This window comes from Buteo buteo, chromosome 3, assembly GCF_964188355.1.
Source record: "Buteo buteo chromosome 3, bButBut1.hap1.1, whole genome shotgun sequence".
Taxonomy (NCBI): Eukaryota; Metazoa; Chordata; class Aves; order Accipitriformes; family Accipitridae; genus Buteo; species Buteo buteo.
This window is the reverse complement of record NC_134173.1, coordinates 51,974,637-51,995,662: the sequence shown is the minus strand read 5'-3', so window position 1 is coordinate 51,995,662 and position 21,026 is coordinate 51,974,637. Positions and strand designations below refer to the sequence as shown.

General features: G+C 38.0%; 1 protein-coding gene across 6 annotated transcripts in view; it reads left to right on the top strand.

Moving 5' to 3' along the window:
* Positions 1–20,770, top strand: part of TRIQK (triple QxxK/R motif containing) — a 62,482-nt gene extending 41,712 nt beyond the window's left edge. For all 6 annotated transcript variants that reach the window (XM_075023593.1, XM_075023592.1, XM_075023590.1 and 3 more), the window contains 2 exons: positions 7,904–7,989; positions 17,707–20,770. In XM_075023593.1, coding sequence (XP_074879694.1) covers positions 7,904–7,989; positions 17,707–17,820 — 200 coding nt within the window. In that variant the 3' untranslated portion in view covers positions 17,821–20,770. The remainder of the gene's footprint in view (positions 1–7,903; positions 7,990–17,706) is intronic.
* The last annotated feature ends 256 nt before the right edge of the window (positions 20,771–21,026 follow it).

The following is a 21,026-nucleotide window of genomic DNA, read 5'->3' as shown; positions in this document are numbered from 1 at the left end:
TTTAGAGTTATAGTGTTATGGATGAGGCATGCATGCTTAAGATTTGTCATGTGTCAGCAGAGTTTCAGAGAGTTTCACTGGGTTGAAATTCTGTTACTCAATTAATATACAGTGACTGGTTTAAAATCTCTCAAAGATATTTAATCATATACTTCTGTACATGCACCTTAGAAGCTAAGTGCCTAGGTGCCTTTATGGATCTGGGTGATGTTACAAAGCACTTGAGAAAACACTTCATTCCCCATTCCAGACACCTAACTTGCTGGCATTAATAAAGTCACTTAAAGAAAAATTCTGCTACTGTGTATGAGATGGTAGAGCCCAGTTTTGAGGAGTCCCAGGGCACATAGAAAAAAAAAATCCTCGTCTTCCCTCCTATTAAAAACCAAACTACTCTGAAGTTATGGAATTGTTGAAAGCACAAACTGATTTGAACTTTTTAGTCCATTGACTTGCTGTTTACAGACCCTGCTGAATTCCTTTTGTGCACTTTAGTTACATTACTGTAGTTACATTAAGGTATTTCAGACAACCTGATTTTATGGCCAAATTCTCCCTGAGCTGTCAGCCATTTAGCTGGTTCCAGGGAAGTGTTCCCTGATGATTGGATAAAGGCAAATGCCGTGCCCATCTTCAAGAAAACTAGGAGGAGGACATGGACATACTGGAGCGAGTCCAGTGAAGGGCCAAGATGACCGTCTAAGCACAGGATGTACAAGGAGAGGCTGAGAGAGCTGGTCTGTTCAGCTCTAAGGAGAGAAGGCTCAGCTGAGATGTTATTGCTGTCTACAAATGTTTAATAGGACGCTACAGACAGGGTGAAGCCTAACTTTTCTCAAAGGTGTACAATGATAGGACAAGAGGCAAGTTAGAACATGGAAATTCCAATTAGGTAGGAGAAAAATGTTTTTACCAGAAGGATGGTCAAATGTTGGAAAAGGTTGCTTGGAGAGGTTGTGGAATCTCCACCTTTGGAAGTACTCAGAACTCAGCTAGACAAGCTCAGCTAGACTAGCTCTGAGCAACTGGAGCTAACTTTCAGGTTGGATCCAGTTTAGAAGTTGGCTCTGTTCTGAGTGGAGGGTTGGACCAGATGACCTCCACAAATCCCTTCTAACCTAAACTATCCTATGAGACTGCAGCTTAAAGCCCCAGGGGCCACAGCTGGTACACAGGAACAGTTCTGAAGAAGCAGTGTGATAATTGTGGTACACCTTCACAACAGTGGCTCTGTAGTACAGACATAGCTAACTGGCTTGGGAACCACCATGGCATAGCTAAGCAAGGGTGGAATTCAAGCTGTGATTTTAGACGCATTTTACAGTCCCTTCGTGGCCCTGTGATGTTCTCTCTATAGTACTAGTAATAGTTAAGATAATTACTTCAAAGGTAATTTGGCCATATCCGCAAATGTCCCAGGAGTCCAGATAAAGTCATGTAGGAAACCAGTTCTTCTTCTCCACTTGTCCTTTAGATCTAGTTTCCTTGGCTCAGATTCATTCTGCTTAACCTTAGCGGTGAAACCAACCCACCTGACTTGGGTGCTGAACATCTCTAGAGTCTCTCTGTTGTTGGTGACAGTAAAATAGGCACTGCCAGGGAGCACTTGAGGCTGTCCTAGAGTGCTGTCACTCACTCTTTGGAGAAGTCTCTCTATGGGAAGTAAAGAGAGACCCAAACAAGCAATCACCTAAAACTGAAGTCAGGTGCAATGGCTGTGACCTTCTATGTGTTGCGTGTAAGGAGGTTGTGGAGGATGGTGTGACTGAGCCTTCCTCCATCTTGGACCATTGGCCCTGCCAGCGAGATCTCACTTTTCCCTTCCCCCTGTTACAGCAGGGAAGAGGAGGGGATGCTCGAAGTCAGACTGTGGAAAACCTGAAAAGACTGGAGGAGACTTGTTCTGTGTTTGTTCTGAGGGGTTTTGTGGAGGGTTCCTGGAACCTTTGCTAATTCAGATCAAGAATCATAAGAACATTGATTTCAGCTTAACTAGGTGTGTGATTTCACACTTCCAGTTTGACAGTAGGGCTTGCCACAGTCTGTCTCTAGTTCCTAATCAGCTATGTATACATTTTAATATGGGTTTCGGCATCAGTTACATTAATGTACTTTAGTTAAAGTACTACTGGAAACTAAAATTTGCACAGTAGTTGTAGTTTTATTACACCTTAAACAATACTTTAACATATGAAATGGATTGCTACTGTATGGAAAATGTCTTACTAATGTTTTGATTATGACTATAACACCAGCACAGAAAGATTCAGGACAGCAGTTTGTTGGTTGTTATGAATTATAGTGAAAGTGTTGAAAGGAATTTTAAATCTGTAATGTTGATTAGCAAATTTTACTATCTGTCAGGTTTTTTGGCATGCTGTAAATAACTCATCTTCAAATAATTTGTCTGAGTAATTAAATTTAGATTGCACATTTCTCATTTCAAATATTTTGACTCTTATCTATTTGCTTTTCCATTGTGGCTTAATTGGTGTGGTCTATATAAACGGACAATAAATTTATATACCTTTGTTATAAAGATCAGTCAGTGAATAGAACTTGGTATTCATCCCAGACAGAATTATGATTGAATGTATTTGCAAGATTAAAGCACTGAATTTACTTTTTTCTAATTAAAGGCAATTAAAGATTTGCAGACACAAATAAAAGACAATGAATTGAGGAATAAGTGTAGGAGCAAGTCCATTTGCAGGTGAAAAGAAGTGCCTTTGAAGCAGAACCAGCTGTATTTTCATTGAAAGAATAACAGTTTAGGAAGCTTTTCTGCATGTGCTTGCTTGATAGCATAATGTACTCATAAGCAGCTTACGCAGTACAGTATTCAGAAAATAGCAGTGCATTAATTTTTAAAGTAGCAAATGCAGGCAAAGAGCAATGCTGCCACATGATGATAATGAAGGTGGATATTGTAAAGTCTACTGAGAGAAAAGAAAGCAGGGAGCTCCCGAAATGTGAACATTTATAAAACAATAACTAGATATTCATATGATAATAAGCTTGGACAGCAGCATCAACAAAGGCCAAAGATGCAGTCCTGTTTCTGCTTAAGCCTGATGAATTGAAAAGCAGAGAGGCAGTCTTTAGTCTGTTATTCAATTCCAGTAATGAGCTATTGTTAGAATGAAAGAGTAAATATCTAGAAGGGTTGGGAATCTAATTTTTTTTCTCATGAAGTTATTCATAGATTTTTTTGGGTTGTATCTTAAATAGCAGCATCCTTAAACAAAATCTTAAACGTAGTCAGTTTTCTTAAATATAGTGCTCAGCATGTTGCATTCTCAGTTACATGTATAACAGCGTTTGGTATGTATGCAAAAGTACAGTGTTATGCACACTACCTGATAAGTCACATTATTTCTGTAGACTAAAAAAGCAAATGGTCACCCAGAACTTAATGAACTTGTCTAGCTTATATGTATTATTTAGTTTAAGTTTTGCATTAATCATGGTGTCATTGGAGGTTTAATTAAAAAGAGTACTGAATATACAAGATCAGGTCATCTCTAATCTGTTATTAAAGTTATTGAACAGAAAATATATGGGATCTCAATTTCCCTTGTGAGTAGAGATAAATCACAAAAATTCTTGTGAAATCTGTAGATTTTTAATCCTAGTTACATAAGGAGAAACAAATTCATGTTACATATTGTATGAATCCCTAATATTCGCTCTGAGGGAGACACTTTGGCATTTTTCACAATACAGCTGTGTTTAGTGGCTCAAAAAATCCCTGTTTTTCACCCTTATCTTTACCCTTTTCTAATCCTACAGCTAGCAGAATAGTCTTCATTTCTACCTGTGGAAAGTTTTCCAAGCAGGATCTATGAACAGGGCACAACTCAGTTCAGCTGCTACTCAGGTCCCTTTGCCACCAAAGGAGTGGAAAAAACTGTGCCAGAAGGATCGAGGGAAGTGGGGGAAGTGGGGGGATGAAAGGTGAGCTCTGGAGAGCTTCCAAAGGGCAAAGGCAACTTCAAGCACTCAAATGGAAGTGTGGACGATCTTTGCAGCTGGTCTTGGGAAGGACTGGCAGGAGGCAGGACAAGCAGAGAGATGATGGCTGTAGTCAGTAAGAAAAAGTTGCCTTATCGTGGACTTGTTCTTCAGCCTTAAAAATGGAAAGAAAGTGATGGACTTAGGAAAAGTTGTAAAGAAAGAAGTGGCAAATTTGTTTAAAAAAAAAAGGAAATTGGGGTAGTTATAAAAAAAGTTAAGGAAAGCTGGCACTGGAGTTTGAGATAAGAGATAAGATGATGAATTGATAACAATAACAAGAAGTAGAAGAGGAAAGGATTTTGCTTAAGTGATACAAAAAGTAAGATTTGGTCTGGAAATTTTCCAATTTTCCAGTTCTGTCTTTTTGGCTGCTTCTTCATGCCTTCATACATTCCCTCAGGAAAACTCAGTGTCTTGAATAGACATTGGGTAAAGCAGGCAAATGGGGCCCTGATAAGTCTGTCTTAACTGGCGTTGATGGTCACTTCCTGGGAAGAAGAAACAGCTTAAGCTGATGACTCTGACAGATAAATGTACAAGAAAGCTTGCAGGATAAGTGAGCTAAAACTAGAAGACATTGGAAGTGTGAATATATGTATTCCAACTCGTTGAATTTGCAGGCCCTAAAGAAGGTAAGGAGCCTGTATTACTTATTTCCGCTTGTTTTCCAGGTGGTAATGATCAGTATTCACATGGTAGGGGCTTTGCATTTCATAGTTCTTTATAGTCCTGTAGTGCAGATGTCTTTCCCAAGGCCTCAGAAAGTTCAGATGTTTTAAGAGTCTTTTAGTACAATTGCTGAATCTGGTTTTCATTACAAAGAACTCCACAGATGCCCTTTTTAAACTTTTGCACTTGGTGGACTCAGACTGTTTCCCTACCCCTTTTTTTTTTTTTTTTTCCCCTTTTGGCTATCACATCTAGCAAGGAGAGTGGTAAATTAATGGCAGGTGCATAGATTTGGAGAACTACCAGCTCTACAGTAATTATTAAAATAGCCTATTTGTTATACAGGGAGGTTAGTTGTTCATATCAGATTTAATATAAATCTGGAAGTATTCTCTAGATAAGTAGAATCCAGTCTTAGCCGTAGCCACGATACTGGAATAAAGAGTAGCAGAGCGCCTGAAACCAAGGGAAAGAACAGCAGTAAGCTTTCCTTTCTCTAGGAATGGACTTGGTCGTGCTGGTAGATGTAGTTCACAGACTGGGTCTCCTGTGCAATATTTACCCCTGCTCGTGTCACCTTCACAGTTGAGCCTGGCAGAGGAGGAGGGAGAATGGGCAATGTGAGGAAGGGGATGTGGGTTTCGGTAGCTGACTTGTTTCCCATTCCTGGTGGGCCTTACAAAGCTTTCTAGTTTTCATTATCTAGTGCCATTGCATCACTGGAAGCCAAACCTCTGGCTGTCCTGCTTTATTTACCCCAGACGGGAGAGCAGCAAGCCTGAATTATGAGAACTGAAATTGAACTTAGTCCTTGTCAGTTATATACTTCTAAACAAAGGTATTTTTCATGCTTAAAACATCTTAGATGGATAAATTTCTATAGTTTGTTCGCAAGTAAGTAAGAACAGCTGCATCACTTTATTGAAAGTTGGCTCCCAACAAACAAACAAAAAAATTCAAGGCTGGGGTATATCTATGCCAAATTTCAGCCTGGAGTGAATTTTTATGAGTTATAAACTCCTGCCATTTATAACAGAAATTCTGACAGCTCTTTAACTATTTCATAGCAAAAGTACGACTGCAGTACTTCAGGGAGAAGAAACACGTTCTCTTTCTGGCTGGCTTCATCTCATGTCTTAGCGATTCTGATGGTTGCTGCAATTCTTTCCCTAACTGTTCAAAAAAATTACTGTACTCCTGATGCATCCTATTATCAGATATTATTGACTTCTGAAGAATAATGCTGCAGTGGTCCTGTCCTGCAACTGAGATACATTGACTGGATTAATATATTGGAGCATCAGACAGAAATAGTCATTCTGTCATCTTTTCTTCACTCCGTCCTTTAAGAAGGTTCCTTGGATATATGCTGCTTTTTTTTTTTTCCAATAGACATGGTTTCAGTTATTTTTCCTTTTGTCATTGAGTATTTTCTAAGTTATTTCAAGTCTTTTATGAATAATATCTGACCAAAGGGTAATACGGAGACCTTCACAATATATAATCCCTAGGGTTGAAGAGAGATCATACAATGAAAGCAAATTCGTAACACGAGTTCAGCATCCACAATGTGCTACAGAGAGGAGCTTTGTATTGAATATGAGCAGAGCGATAGAAAAAGTAGACAAAGGCAGAGGTGTGTTTTCATGAATCCAGTATATCACTGGAGAAGACCTTTCTTTTCCAACTCATGTTTCAGAACTTCACCACTGCACTATGATATCCTAGTTTTGAAGGTGACCATAAAATGAGAAGATCGTACTATTGATTATGAATGTAAGATCACATCTGGTTGAGCAAATAGGGGTGTTGCATACGCAAAACTACTGGGCACAGCTTTAGAGGAAAGGTTAAATTATTTGAATGGAGCAATAATGAAAGCTAATGTACAACTATGTAAAATTAGTGTTTTAAAAATGGCCAAACATTTCTGCTTTAAGCATTGTAGCTCAGCTTTGGAAATAGGCAAAAAGGACAAAAAGGCGTATATGCACTGGGGGGGGAACGGGAGGACGGGACTTTTTTGAAAAGCCAAAGTGGTTGTACTGAGGCTTTACCCCTCTGAGTAGTTTCTTCACAGATTCCTCTTTTCCTTCTCCTCCTTTTGTGACTGTATCTGTACTTTGACTTCTGTTGACTTAAAGAAGCTATGGTTAATGGTACATAGCACAGCAGTAACGGGCCCTTCAGACAGCAAAAATATCCCTGAGAGATATCAAGTGTTTTATGCTTTATTATTAAGTTGAAATAAATGATTTATACCATTCTTAAGTACTTGCATGTCCTCTGCTGAACTCAGTTCATGTGGACTCACAGTAATCGTGCACTTGGCTGCACTCTTTGTGGCTGCAAGAGATAGTCTCTGTAACTTTTAAAAAGTCTATGTAAGGTGTAGGGGTCGGCGTTCGGAAGATCTCGCGTTGTCACGGAAAGTTAGAGGGTTAGTCGCAGCCTTGTGATGTACCTGTAACCCCACCTCCCCTTGTTAGTATAAAAGGAATTAACTGCGCAATAAAAGCCGGAAGTTGGCGCTCACACTGCGTGTGTTATCTGTCTCTTTCCCTGGTCCGGGCCGACCAGTGATCTAAGCGTGGCACCTTGATATGTAGCGAATGCTACAGTAAGGCACTTCTAGAAGGTTCTGTGTAACACGTTTCTACAAGGAGGTGGTGTGAAGCAGTGGTTTTATTAGCGCTTACTTGGACTGACCTGCATGTCTCTGAGTTCTGATACTTGCAAATAATGTTCCAGTTCAGAATGATGAAACATTTACACTCACCATAATGTCATGTATTACACATTTATATATGCATTAGAGATGACTAACCAACAAAAATTATAATGAAAATTTTGTTTTGATTGAAATGTGAGGGAAAAACGTCATCCACCTTTAATCTACTTACTTGCTTTCTAATGCTTACTGAAAAATTTAATAAATATTGTACTAGTGGATGGCTATCCGTATGTGTATTTTGATGTACCTCTGGAGTAATAGGTTCTACACTGATTTGTCAGCTCTTGCTGGTTGCTATCATTGTCTGTGTTAAGGACTGTTGTTCCATGGATTAAGCCCGTTTTACAGAGTAGCTCCTGTTTAAAGTGCTGGACTGTGGGATGTTTTCAAAAATGTTAGATCTGACTTTTCAACTGAAATAATTGCTGACATTCTTTATAATCTTTTTGCATCATTTTCATTAAATGTGCTTTTCTACTCTAGGAAAACAAGATTATAAGAAAACCAGGCCTATGTTAAGAGCTACAAGATTAAAAGCAGAGGCCAAGAAAACTGCACTAGGCGTAAAGGTAGAGATCTATTTGATAGCTTATACCACCTTTGTGTATATGTTGTTTCTTTTCCCCACAGATGTACTGTGTGAATATTGATTTCTGAGAGATATTGTTTATGACACTTCAAAATCTAAGTGGAATGCCAGAATCTAAAATATTTATGATGGATTGCTTTTAGTTAACCCTAAAATAACTAGAATAGTTGAAATGCTAAAAGATTTTAAGTAGTCCATGTTTTTGTTATGATGCAGACTTACTTTAAGGTCAGTAAAGTACTGTATGCTTAGAAAGTTGATATTTTCAGGGAGCCTCTCTACACACAGAACAAATGCTTTAACAATTTCATATAGTTCTAAAAATTGCAATAAACATCTTCCTTCTTCCTCTTCCTATCCTATATCCAGGAGTAATTTAAAGACTGGGTTTGTTAAGTATTGTAAATTCTTGTCATTATTATCTTGGTCTACATCCTTGTATACTGCCTCTGACTTGGAAAAAGTCGTCTTAACTAACAGCAAAACACAGGGAAAGGTACAGAACTTTATTTTGGAAATGTCCCTTTTTCAGGCAGGTATGGAGTATAGTAACGACTATTTGCTCACAGCTGTGAATATGAGCAAGGAGGACAATTAGGGATATTTTGTGCTGTCTACTACCTGGTGTGTCATCAAAACAGGATTCATCTGAATGCACATTGTTTATTTAAGTTGTATCCAGTATTTTTCCCTAAAAACTTACTTTTTAATCAGATTGATACAGAATTAGTAAGGGTAAAAAAACAAGCAAAATAAAAAAATGGGTCAAATACCTGGGTATTCTAGTGAAAGAAACTTCAGAAATGTTAAAAGGAGAACATTTTCTTGTTTCTGGCAGATGAGAAATCAATTTTTTCAAGTTATAGCTTATAGCAAATGCCAAGGTATTACTACCAAGCTGTAACAGCTGTTGAGCTGCCAGATGATGTATTTGGTTGTCTTCCAGAATTTGCTATTATAATCACGAAACAGTGCTTTCTTTTTGCTCCTGATTGCTGATCTCGATCAAGCATTACCGTGCGATGCAGTATGTTTTCACAACATAATCTCCTCAGTTAGTGCTGTGTGTCAGGTTTTAATGAGAAAAAGTAGATTGCCTTTTTTGTTTAAAGGATAGATTATTAACCTTTTGAGTTCAATGTTTTTTCCTTCCTTTCTTATTAAATTTTGCTTTTCATTTTACTTTCAATGACATGACCTTTTAGAAGTGATGTTCTACTTGGAGACTTCTACTGTACAGCCTTGTTCTTTTAAAATGTGCAAGTTTTTTGCATGTCTTTCACAAGTGAGAAAAAAATGAACCTTTTCCTCATTTTCTTAAGTAATTCTTACTTAAAAATGAGGGGGAATAGGAAAGCATATGTGTAATCATATGTGTAATGAAGGTTATAGCAGAACACCAGCTGACTTCTAGGTAAGAATGTGTTTTGCCATTAAGGCACACACATGCTCTCCAGGTCATGGGATGTTGTGTTTCTGGGGTTCTGCTATTTGCAGTATGTAATGGCTTGGGTTTGCAATTCTGCCTCTGCCTTTAAAAAAAAAAAAAAGGAAATTCTTTAAAATACTGTCTTGCGGCTGTAATATTTTTTGCATGCCTGGACCTTAAAATATGACTCCGGATCATCCACAAACAGATCACAGTCATTTGCTTTGCTCCCTAATTGCTGAGAAAAGCTGACAGAGCTGAAGCAAAAGGGAAAGTAAGTTGGGCACCTTTCCCTCCGGGAATGTGCTTGTGGGGGAAGGAAAGCAGGGCCTTTGTATGCATCCTTCTCACTGAACCTGCGTAATGCCAACAACCTCAGGCTTACTAAATGTTACAGTACTTCTACCAGAATATGGGCAATCCCGGTAGAATAAAACTCTGCACTTCTGCTGACAGACCCTGCAGCGCTCAGCGCGGAAGCGAGGCATATTTAATGTCTCAGGGTAAAATTGCACACCTCCTCCCATCTCGCAGTGACAACTCTTCACCCTGCTCTATCCCTCCCGTTCAGCAGAACTTCGCCATGGGCAGTGGATGCGCCTGGAGCGTCTGCAGGGAAATCACCCCCCCTGCCCCCGGAGAGGCTGCTTAGCTGTGAAGCCCTGTAACCTCTCCCGCTCTCTCAGGCAGAGCTCGTTCGGCTCAGTCCATTGTTAAGATCCTCCAGGTGTCCAAGAGCAATCTTCTCACATTCATCCTCCACACCTGTCCCAGATACTCCTCTGTTGTCTTCTGGATAAATTTTGAAATAAGAATTTCTTGGAAGTCTCCTGCTTAGCGTTGATAGCAGGGTGTTAAACTGCTCCTCATGCCTGTGGCTGTCAGAATAGTCAGCAGAGTTGAGGTCCCACCAGATTATGTACCTTGGTGAAACTATTTTGAGGCTTGAGTGTGCATTCCTTTAACTGTTTCCTAATATTCAGAGGTTTTGAGTGTGCCTGAGCGCTTCCTTTGGGAAGGTATCGTCACAGTTGTCACTTCATATTAACAAAGTTTTCTGATGGTGATAAGTGACATGATTCACCTTCCAAAGGCTGGGATTTCAGTCTTTTTATATGATGTAGGCCCCAATTCTGTGCTCTGACAGTTGACTAACTTCAGTCTGTGTTGAGGAAGAAAAAAGTGGTGTAACTACAGTGCCATGTAATAAACAGGCAGCACTTTAAACAGAAATGTCCAAAGTTCTTGTAAATCTTTGAGAAAACACATAAATATGTGTATTTACCATATATTTTACTTTTATATCCAGGTTTCAGTACATGCTACAGTATGCAGCGTTTCAAAATATATTAACATTTTCTTATAAAAAGCTAAGTTGCAGTTAATAAAAATATTGTAGAGGAGGGATATCCTTATCTTGCATGTAAAAGTACAAGCTCTCTGGGAAAGAAGAATATTTTTATAATTCTGTGAAATACCTAACACAGTAAGTACCATACTGCCACTTAAAACGATAGTTTTTTTAGTGTTCATTGGTATGTCTAGAGTTGTTTTGCACTATTGTCCAGAAGAGCTTATATTCCTATAAACTAAGACTTGGTGTAGTATTTAGGGGAAAAAAAAGAAGAGGACTGGAAAATAGTGAAGGGATTTTAGTCCTTAATTTCTATGAAGATAATGAAATTCAACTGTTGTGTATTTCACCATGAAAACTGACAACATTTGCTTAAAAAAAAGGCCCTATAAATGACATAAAACTTTTCAGAACCGATCCCCTGGAGATCCTTCACATTTCATCGCTGGCATACTAATTAGCTTGTCTTGTCAAACTTTGATTGCCTTGTCATTTTAATGCAAGGTTTAAAGTAACAAAGTTTCTTTCAGTCACTGGCATTTAGTACTTTTTAATTTCCCCAATGAGAGATTTTATCCATGTTGATAATGTCAGAGAAGCAGCTAAGTACTAATAACTATCAAAAGTTAGTTCAGGCAGGGTGACCATGCTAGTATTTGGTGTGTAATATTTGCTCTTTAAATGTGTTTAAAAATTAAATTTTGTAGCAGAGCTGTTGTGCTGGCTCTGTTTGTGTATGTGACACTAATGCAGACAGTGCCAAAATATATGGGGTCTCTTGGAAAAGCAGGACTCCATCTCGGAGAAACAACTCAGAGAGAAATCAGTACGCTGTATGTCTCCTGGTGTTTGGATAAGACAAAAGTCTTTGTAGCAGTACCAAAAAAGGAGCCTTTGAACCTTCTCTGTATAGCTGGTAGGTTGTCCCCCCCCCGCGGGGGGCTCGTGCTGGTGGAAGCCCACCTGCTTGTCCTTACCAGGTGGAGCAGCGAGGGGTCTGCACCATTGATGCTAACTCTGCTCGCAGTGGGTGAAGAAGAGCTGCCAGCAGGAGGGTGGCAAGCAGCAAATGGTTTGAGGAATGTGGGAGCTCAGCCCCAGGTAGCTGGGGTTTGGTATGCAGAGTCCAAAAGCAATGGGAGTTCTTGGGGAGAGATTTTTTTCACAGACTGCACGAATAAATCAGTGGTCCATGGGACAGATGATGAAGTTTTCCCTCTTGTTGAAAGGTAGACACAAATCTGAACAGTAGTATTTTACACCCACTTGCAAAGACATAATCAACTGCAGAATACCACTCCATAGAGAATTATTAGCAACGTAGTACATTGATTGAGCTAAAGAAAAACTGTTGCCTAAAAAAGAGAGAGCTTACTGTCTGTCATTCTTTTGCATATCTACTTAATCTATTGTGTAGCTAGCTAGCTCACTATTAAGAGTTCATCTCATCTGGAACAAGTTATGTATGAATAGATAACAAGACATTCCTAATGTATTTTGGCAAAGGGTAGTCTCTGATTTCACGCTGTTCAGAATCTGCTAAGTTAGTGAACTACATTTGCCAAGATAAGTTGGGAATATAGTTTCATAGCTTTGCAGAAATTAAGGCCACAAGGGACTATTAGATCATTTGATCTGCCCTTCTATATGTTACAAATCATAAAATTTCATCCAAATACTTTCTGGAAGTCCAGGCACTTTATAATGGCCAAAATACTGGGTCTTCAAACCAGCTTATGTGCCTCACATAAAGAGCAGGGCAGTGAACTAAGTGTGATATTCCCAGTGATCCCAGTAGTCAGACTTTGATCCCTGACCTTGAAATGGAAGGGAAGGGAAAAAAAAACCATACAAAGGGAAAAACAAAATCAGATTGCTCCCATTTGACCCTGGCCTGACCTGTACACGTAAGTACAGTAATCGTGGTGGTTTGAGCACGTGAACAAGATGCACCAAGCAGGAGCTTAGGAGGATTTTCTGTACCATCTCAAAGCAGTAGTCCATCTTTTTCAGGCTTTGGTCTCTACTTATGACCAATCTCTAACATTTCAAAGGATAGTTGATAATAACAAAACCTCAAATCCCAGAAATGAAATCAATACAATTGGAGGAAAAATTCCTGAAAAAGAAGGAAACTTCTTTTGATCCTATATAGAAAAGTCTGAAGCACTAAAGCATGAGGTGCCATTAGTTTTAACAATCTTTTAACAACTCAGGGGTTCAGAATATAGCACTGACCATGTAAGTAATCCCAGTCTTCTTGGGTTCCTGAAGCAGTATGGGGGGCTGAGTTTGCCGGCTCGAAGGCTGGCAGCCAGAACCTCCTTTTCATACCAGCCCAAGTTGAAGTATTCTTTCCAATAGCTAAATAAAAATGTACTTTTTTTTGAGAGATCTGACCGTAAAAGACTCACAGCCACGGAAGTCCATTATTTTCCCCAAGAGGTACCTGGGATGTTCAGTCACTCTTGCTCCTAGGAAATGGCATCTTATTTCAAGACTGAGCTTATCTAACCACAGCTGGACCTTGAAAGGATGCCACACTGTGAAGAGCCTTACTTAAATACAGGTGTATGGCATATATAGTTATATGCTGTAACCAAACTACCTCTCATTCTTCTCTATGATAAAATAAATACCAGTCATCTCCCTACTGGAAATCTCTCCACCTTTGCACATCCAGAGATCACACTGAGGGAGTGGTTACCCCTTAAATCCAAAGACCTTTTCAGAGTCACAGTTTTTCAAGGCAGAGTCCTCCACTTTGTAAGTACTATCTACATCTTTGATACCTGTATATATGATCTTGCATTTAGCTATATTAAAATGAATCCTGTTGCTTTGTGATCATATAGCCAGGCCTTTTAGATGATTCTGTAATAGTACCTTGTTCTCATTTGAGACAATAATGATCTTTGTTCCATCTGAAATTTTTACAATAAAAATTTATAACACAAAAATTACTGACAAAAGCTAATAAATTACTTTTGTTACCTTTTATTAGATGTAGAATAACCTGCATTAAGGAAGTAAACATCCATTTTTAAATATCATTTTGTTGAAACTCTAAAAAATGGTCACAGCGAATGTCCAGATAAAGTCTTCTAGTTAGTAATTATGTGGGATAAAAAGGTTGATAGTCAAGTACACGTATGTTTGTTTTATTTCTACAGGTGTCCTTGGTCAGCATGATTTTCTTTTCATCTCTTTTCAGAAATAGCTAGGGATAGTTTAGCATTTCAAAGACAGCAATTTGTGATACTCTTTCACCTAGTTTTAAGCTGTTTTCAGATAAAAATAGTACGATTCTCTTTGGAGGACAATAAAAAATATGTACAAAATCCAAAATTTCCTGAAAGTGTGGTATTTCTCTATATGTGTAGGATACGATGCTGCCATTCACAGTGTCCAGATTTGTGTTGTTATAGCCAACATTTTTCCTAACCCTTATTTTTTCATTTCCTGATTAAACTTGTTTAGATCCCAGCTCTGCAACTTGCTCCATCAGGGTGAATCTGAGGACATTATCCAAGTATTTTGGCATGAGAGACATAAAACTGACAAAAACCGATAGGAGAATTAAATCTACGTTATGCTGTAATGGCATGTGTTTCCTTTATGGAAAAGTTTCTGAAAACTTAACCAAGCTGAAATCAGTAGGGTTCTACAGACATTATTCTAAATATATGAAAATATAATAGAAAATTCTGTTCCTTTTAAAGGCTTCTTTGACTGTACTTTGGGATTTGAGAGCAGGGATGTTATTTCCTAGCGTTCTGTACCATGTTATAAAAGAAAAAAAGGAGAAAAAGCCCTGTGATCATTTTAACTTTATTTCTATAGGACTTTTTCTATACTGGTTAATTATTCATGCTGAAATCCTCTGAGTAAATGGATTTCGCAGAGGGATGGTGGGGATGATCCATAAAATGCAAGAGAACAGGAGCTATATATGCCAAGTGGGGAGTATTTTAACATTTCATTTCTATGCATGGCTTAAAATACAAAGTCTGATAAGTATAAAACAAATTAAAATGACAATATATACTGTTGTTGCAAAGACGGTATAGTGGTGTAGGATCGCATTTGCTATTTATATTGCAAAATTTATGTTCATAAAAGTTCATAAACTGGATGCATTTCTTAAGAGACTGCATATCCCTAGCTGAGAGCCAGGTGTCCTTTGTTAGGCTGTTTATTTTAGATTTTTGTTACTCTGCCTTCTTCACTAACTCAAAATTAAGGTTCTTGCATAATTCTCAAACCTGGAATTTCAATAAGGTTTTTCATTCCCAGGGTTAATAAATACTGATCCAGCCACCCGGTTCCTAATGCCTGTGTGAGCAAAGTAGTATTGTTATCTCAGCGTTATTCACTGTAAAACTTAAGCAGAGGAATTAAAGAACTCCTCCCGTCAAAGCGGTTACTGGGCAGCCTGAGAATAAAAGTCAAGATTTTCCCAGTTCCACTTCTAGAAAACAAATCTTTAATGCAAACATTCCCCAAATTTTGCTGCTGCTACCACAGCGCTTCATAAGGGAGACTGGGGAGAAGGGGGAGGAAAGGTGAACCTATTGTAAAGCAGAAAGCGTGGCAAGCGTGGCATCCAAACAAGGGAAAAAACTTTTTAATACTTGAATGAATTTGCTCTCTGTGTCAAGTGTGAACGGTGCCTGCATTGTACGGTTTTGTTGTCCACTCTCCTGAGCAGATGGAGCTTGCAGTTGTATGTCACTTGTTTATTACATCCTTTTAAGATTAGTAGCTGTGTGGCCAGATGGGTCTGGGAGCACAGCTGTGGATACAAGGAAATAAATGAAACCTGTCTGATGCTGCCATGCCCTTTTGTGAGATACTGACGTGTTGCAATGGCAACAAAGCAAAAATCACTTTCCTTTAATATATTAGTGAATTAGATGTACTTTCTTTTTTTTAATCAAATCATATGAAATCAGGAGGATGAGGTTCAGAGGATGATATAATTCTAAGAGGAAAATGTAGTTGAAATCTGTAGCAAACAGCCTCAGCAAATTTACAGGAGCAATTTTAATGTGGTAAAATAAATTTAAAGTACATCTCAATTAATCATCCATATAAAATGTAAAGCAAAGGTTTCTATAGAACAAAGACTCCTATAGAGCATACGCCAACTAGGCAGTAGTATTTCAAAGTTTATTAGATGGCATATGTTGAATTATTGATCCAACATTCTGATAAACTATATAATGCATTCATGTAAATGCAAATGAAATGCTGTTCTATAGAAGAATGCCAGATTATGGGCTAGACTTCAAAAAATGAAGCTAACACAGCTTTAACTCCTTCATGGCAGTGGGCACACAAAGTTGGTCACAAAGCCACCACCCATTTAGACATACTGGATGGAATTTGTCCTACAGTGCAGGTCTCCGCACCAGAGATATCACCTCCACTCCCCTTCTAGTCCGCGGGGAGAAATAGTCATTTTTAGGAAGAATCCATCTGACCTCTTTTAGAGGACACAATGAATCTTACACCAAAGAGGGTCACGTTCTCTCCTCGGACGGTAAAGGGTGTCTGATTGTCTAGGAGCGGTGTAGCCATCTCCTTTCAGTCCCACTGGCAGAGTAGATTTGATGTGGCATCTTCTGTACCAATTCAGATTAGTTGTTATGAAGTCACTGAACTGTTTTTCTTCTCTCCTTTTAAGTATACAGCTGGATTGTTCTGATGCAGATGGTTTGTAGGTTAACATGCAGCTGAGATACAGAGGGGAGGTTGTTGCTTCTTTTTGTGGAGGGAAAACGGTTTGGGGGGGGTAAAAACTAACCTGTTCCTTTTGAGCACCTCAGTGCATGATTTTTAAAATACATCATGATGATAAGGAATGAAGCAGTGCATGTTGTTAGCTGTGGAAGTGGCACTTTCTGTGAGCTGAAGGAACATAAGGATTTTTCTCAAATTTATATTTCTTTCATTGTCTAGCAAAATGAGAGTCAACACTATAGAAAGTGTGCTGTGCTTTCCAGGAAAATAAAAATTTAAAAATGTGAAATACTGGGACTTTGAAAGAAGTAGTGTTATAAAGAGGATGATCATACTATGATTTATTATATGTGAGATCTAAAGTTGGAGCTTAACAGAGTCCAGCCTTAAGATAGAATATGATGATAGGCAGTCACATAATGAGTATGACGTGTAGTACAGAAACATTTTTCTGCTTCTGAAAGCTGCTATAAATCATGTATACTTTGGAAGACTCTTTTATGTTAATTAAGGAAGATGCAGCGAGTTGCAATATTATATGGGAAGAGAGGCAAGTGCAAGTGCAAATTGTTGTGCTTTTTGCCTTACTGCAGAGGGAAAGGAAGAAAAGTTTCATCCAATTCTGAAGGATTTTGTAGCTCCATATTGTAATGCGTGCCAGGAGGTTGGGAGGTAGAGGTAGCAATTTTCATTGACTTCCACCATACTGTGTTTGCTTCATTAAAAAATTACAAATTTGTTGGCAAAAAGCAGTAACATATTGCTAGAAAACATCAAAATTCACAGTGTAAATTCGTAACTAAATTTGTGTTCAAAACTGTGGTTTGTGAATTCTGTCTTTTCTTTTAAAAAAGAAGGAATAGCATAATAAAAGGACATAAAGCTCCTATTTCTAGGTCAGACCAAAGATCTTTAAGCCAAATATCCTATTTCTGGCAGTATACCAGACTCACCAAAATCTTTATTAAGCGAATGGATTTTATAATATTCCAAAATGGTAATCACAAAGAAGAAATCATTTAAGTATCAATGCCTTATGCAATTATATATGTCAGATGTTGTTTTGATGAGCATTATAGAATGGAAATAATATTTATTCCTGATTTATCTGAAAATATGGTACTATTTCTAACAGGTTGTTTTTTGTTGGTTTTTTCTTATTTCTACAGGAAGTTGCCCTTGTCCTTGCAGCTATACTGGTATTTTTGTTGGCTTTCTACGCTTTCTTTTATCTTAACATTTCCAATGAAGTTGACCTTGATCTGGATCCAGATGAAAACTAGCAGATGCAATGAATCTATCACCAAGATTTCTTCAGCTTGAACAAGACTACATAGGAACACACAGTCTCTTCACTGTGAGACAGTAAATGATGCCATTTCTTGCAGTCCAAATTCATAAGAAAGTTTTCCAATACGTCAGTCACTTTCACATTCCAGATCTCCAAAATAAGAGAACACTCATGCCCGGCAAGTGTATTTGGTTACCACCAAAGCCAGGAGCAGCAGTACAATACATGAAGTTTATTGTTTACATTATTTTTTTCTCAGGCAGAGAACTTTGATGTCAAAAGACAGGTGCTATTATTATCATGGGTATTGATGCTGACTTCACAGGAGGAGAGTCTGCCTTGACTAAGTTTAGGAATCAAAGCTTCCTAATAGCCAAATTAAGTTCCTTTTCCTTTCCCAAAAGAAAGCAGAAATACCAAATAGAAAGTCTTTCCTTCATTTGTATTTAAAATATATCAAAAACCCCTCATCCTTTCCCTCCCTTTTAATCTTTCTTGTGCATGTGTGCACACGCACAAAGATGGAAGAAACTGTAGGAAAAAATATCTTTTTAGAAGCAGTCTGTCACCTCCTATATGGACTTAATTTTATGTCATCCCAGATTCTGTGTGCCCATATATCTGCAGTAATCTTTTTCATTCTTTTGCCAACTGTTCAGCACACATGTGTTCTGTCAGAAATGGCACCTGGATGACAGAAGCTCTAACATTCGCGTATGCCTCTGAAACACAGTTCTTTGCCTCCTGTGCTGTCTGAACTAGTGTAAATAGAAAGTTCAGTCGATGTTGGTTTTAATTAGTGTATTGCTCTATTATTAATATAAAGTCAAAACCGTATTTTAATTATACTCTTCCTGCTGGTTGTGATATCAACTTGCTCTACCTGTTAGGGGGATGTTGTAAAAAAATTGCTTTTCAGTTATACAATCATTTTAATCATCACACTAATGTGAGAAGTTGTAAGTATTAAGAAAACTTTTTTTTCATGCATACTAATAATTGGGCAAATCTTGGCCCCGTGACATCCTTCAGTTCTTGCAATGTACCTTTCACAATATGCACTGTAGATAACATTTCTGATCCCTTTGATAACCACAAGCCACTTGAAGAAGTTGGTATGTCAAAGCAGCTGCAGGGAGCTGTAAAATTCTAGCTTTATCCTGTTCTGTTTCGGGTTTGGCATGTAACTGAGCTTGTGGTTGTAAAGGTTCCATTTTGATCCTTTTAAAAATGTGGCCAGTCTTTCTCTAGTTTGGATTCACTTTGATACCAAGAAAAGCATAGAGTCATTGGTGCTGAACGTGGCAAGGAAGTTAGGCAGATTGGCTTCCAGAAAAGTTATCATGATTCTGAAATTCTATTATCAAACTAGCTTGGCTTTATCTTTGATACCAATTTCAGGGCTGAATGATAGGTTTAGTTGCAACTGAGATATTTAGTGACTTGTTCCAGAAATGCCTGACTAAGTTTTGTCACAGTGATTTTGAAGACAAAGGGATACAAATCATAGCAAATATTATAATGGAAAATATATTTATTTTAAATTGACACAGTCCCATTATCACCACTTACGGAACTTAGATCAATACAGTTAATTTTTAAACTATACAGTAACTATGACCATATACATTATGAGTCTCTAAGGATCCACTTCTTATCTGTCGTACACCTCATTCACTTTATGCAATGCAAAACAACTCCTCTAGAAACTCAGAGTACAACAGTCTTCCGAGAAGAATATGAAATAGAAGCATAAACATACACGTGCAAATATTTCTCATTTTCTAATTATGACTGTTACAGACACAAAATCCTAACATTTATGCATTCATATGACTTACAGTCCACTAATACTTGCACACATGAGCGAACGCTTAGCAACATGTTGCTTTTATGGTGAAGCATTATCTGACACATGGCCCGACTTCCAGTGGAGGGAAAAGCATATCACAAGCTGTCTCCTCGGATGTGACATGCCTTTCACTTCACTGGTGCCACAGCACATGTCACAAGAAGCTGCAGACCTCTCCTGTTACTTTGCATGAGCAGTTTTCTTGTTCCATAAAATGCTGGAAGGATTGCTTTCTTAGTGTCTGCACATAGCTCTCTGGGTGATGTGTGGCCTGAGAAAGATGTGTCGTTATCCCATTCATGCAGATTGTTTTGTAACCTGCTTTCTGAATCAGTTACATTAAAAAGCAAGCTATTCTTACTGTCAAATTTATGAATATGTAGTTTCTAGAACAGGAAGATTGCATTTCCCATAATTATGACTCATAGACAAAATCCAAAGCGCGTATATGTGTGACTGAAGCAGCTTCCCTGATTTGTGGCTTATGAGTCCATATTGCCCACAAGTGCCATAGTTTGCAGTTTGTCTGTTGGCTTCGTTTAGGTTAGGCCTTTTCATTTACATGAAAGATATTCTTATGTGACAAGAAAATTTCCTTTTACTTAGATAAACTGGATAGACTTCTGTTCAGTGTACATAGGAATACATGGCAAATATTGCAGCAAATACACTTTTTCTCTTATCGGTACAAAAATTTCTAATGGGACTATGTCAATAGTTTTTTAAAGCTAAAAGCTCCCATTTTTCATCAAATTATTCATCCTTGGTTTTCTAAAAGGCACAAGCACAACAGTATTAGCAATGAGGTCCGGTTCTGAGCTTACTAATTTATGATTCCCCTGAGTTCACTGAAATTACAACTGATTTACTCCCAGGGAAAATCAGAATCTGACCTGAAATTATTTCTGCTTTCTGGAGCGCTACATTGTCCATGCCTGATATTTTAAGTAGAGACTGATTTTAATCTTGCAAACATGTGGCTTATTTTGCCCTTAATTATATCTGAAATTGAATGCTTCTTGGGTTTTGGACCACCTATCTTTGTATGAGTTGCTCAGTGTCTATTTTAATAATAAATGTATTTTTACTATTTTTGTGCTCTTATTAATGTTGGATGTGTCACACTGAATTATATATACATTTGAAAGGACATTAAAGCAATCTGAACAGCGCAGTATTCAAATGTGAGCAGTGATACCACTTTTAGAATATCTGGATTATTCTAGGCACTTCTAGCCCCTAAATTCATATTAAAACTAAGTGTAGCCTATGAATACTTAAAAGACAATCAAGAGAACTTCCCTTGGCATCCTACCCAATACCAATAGAGCACATCTCTTTGTGAA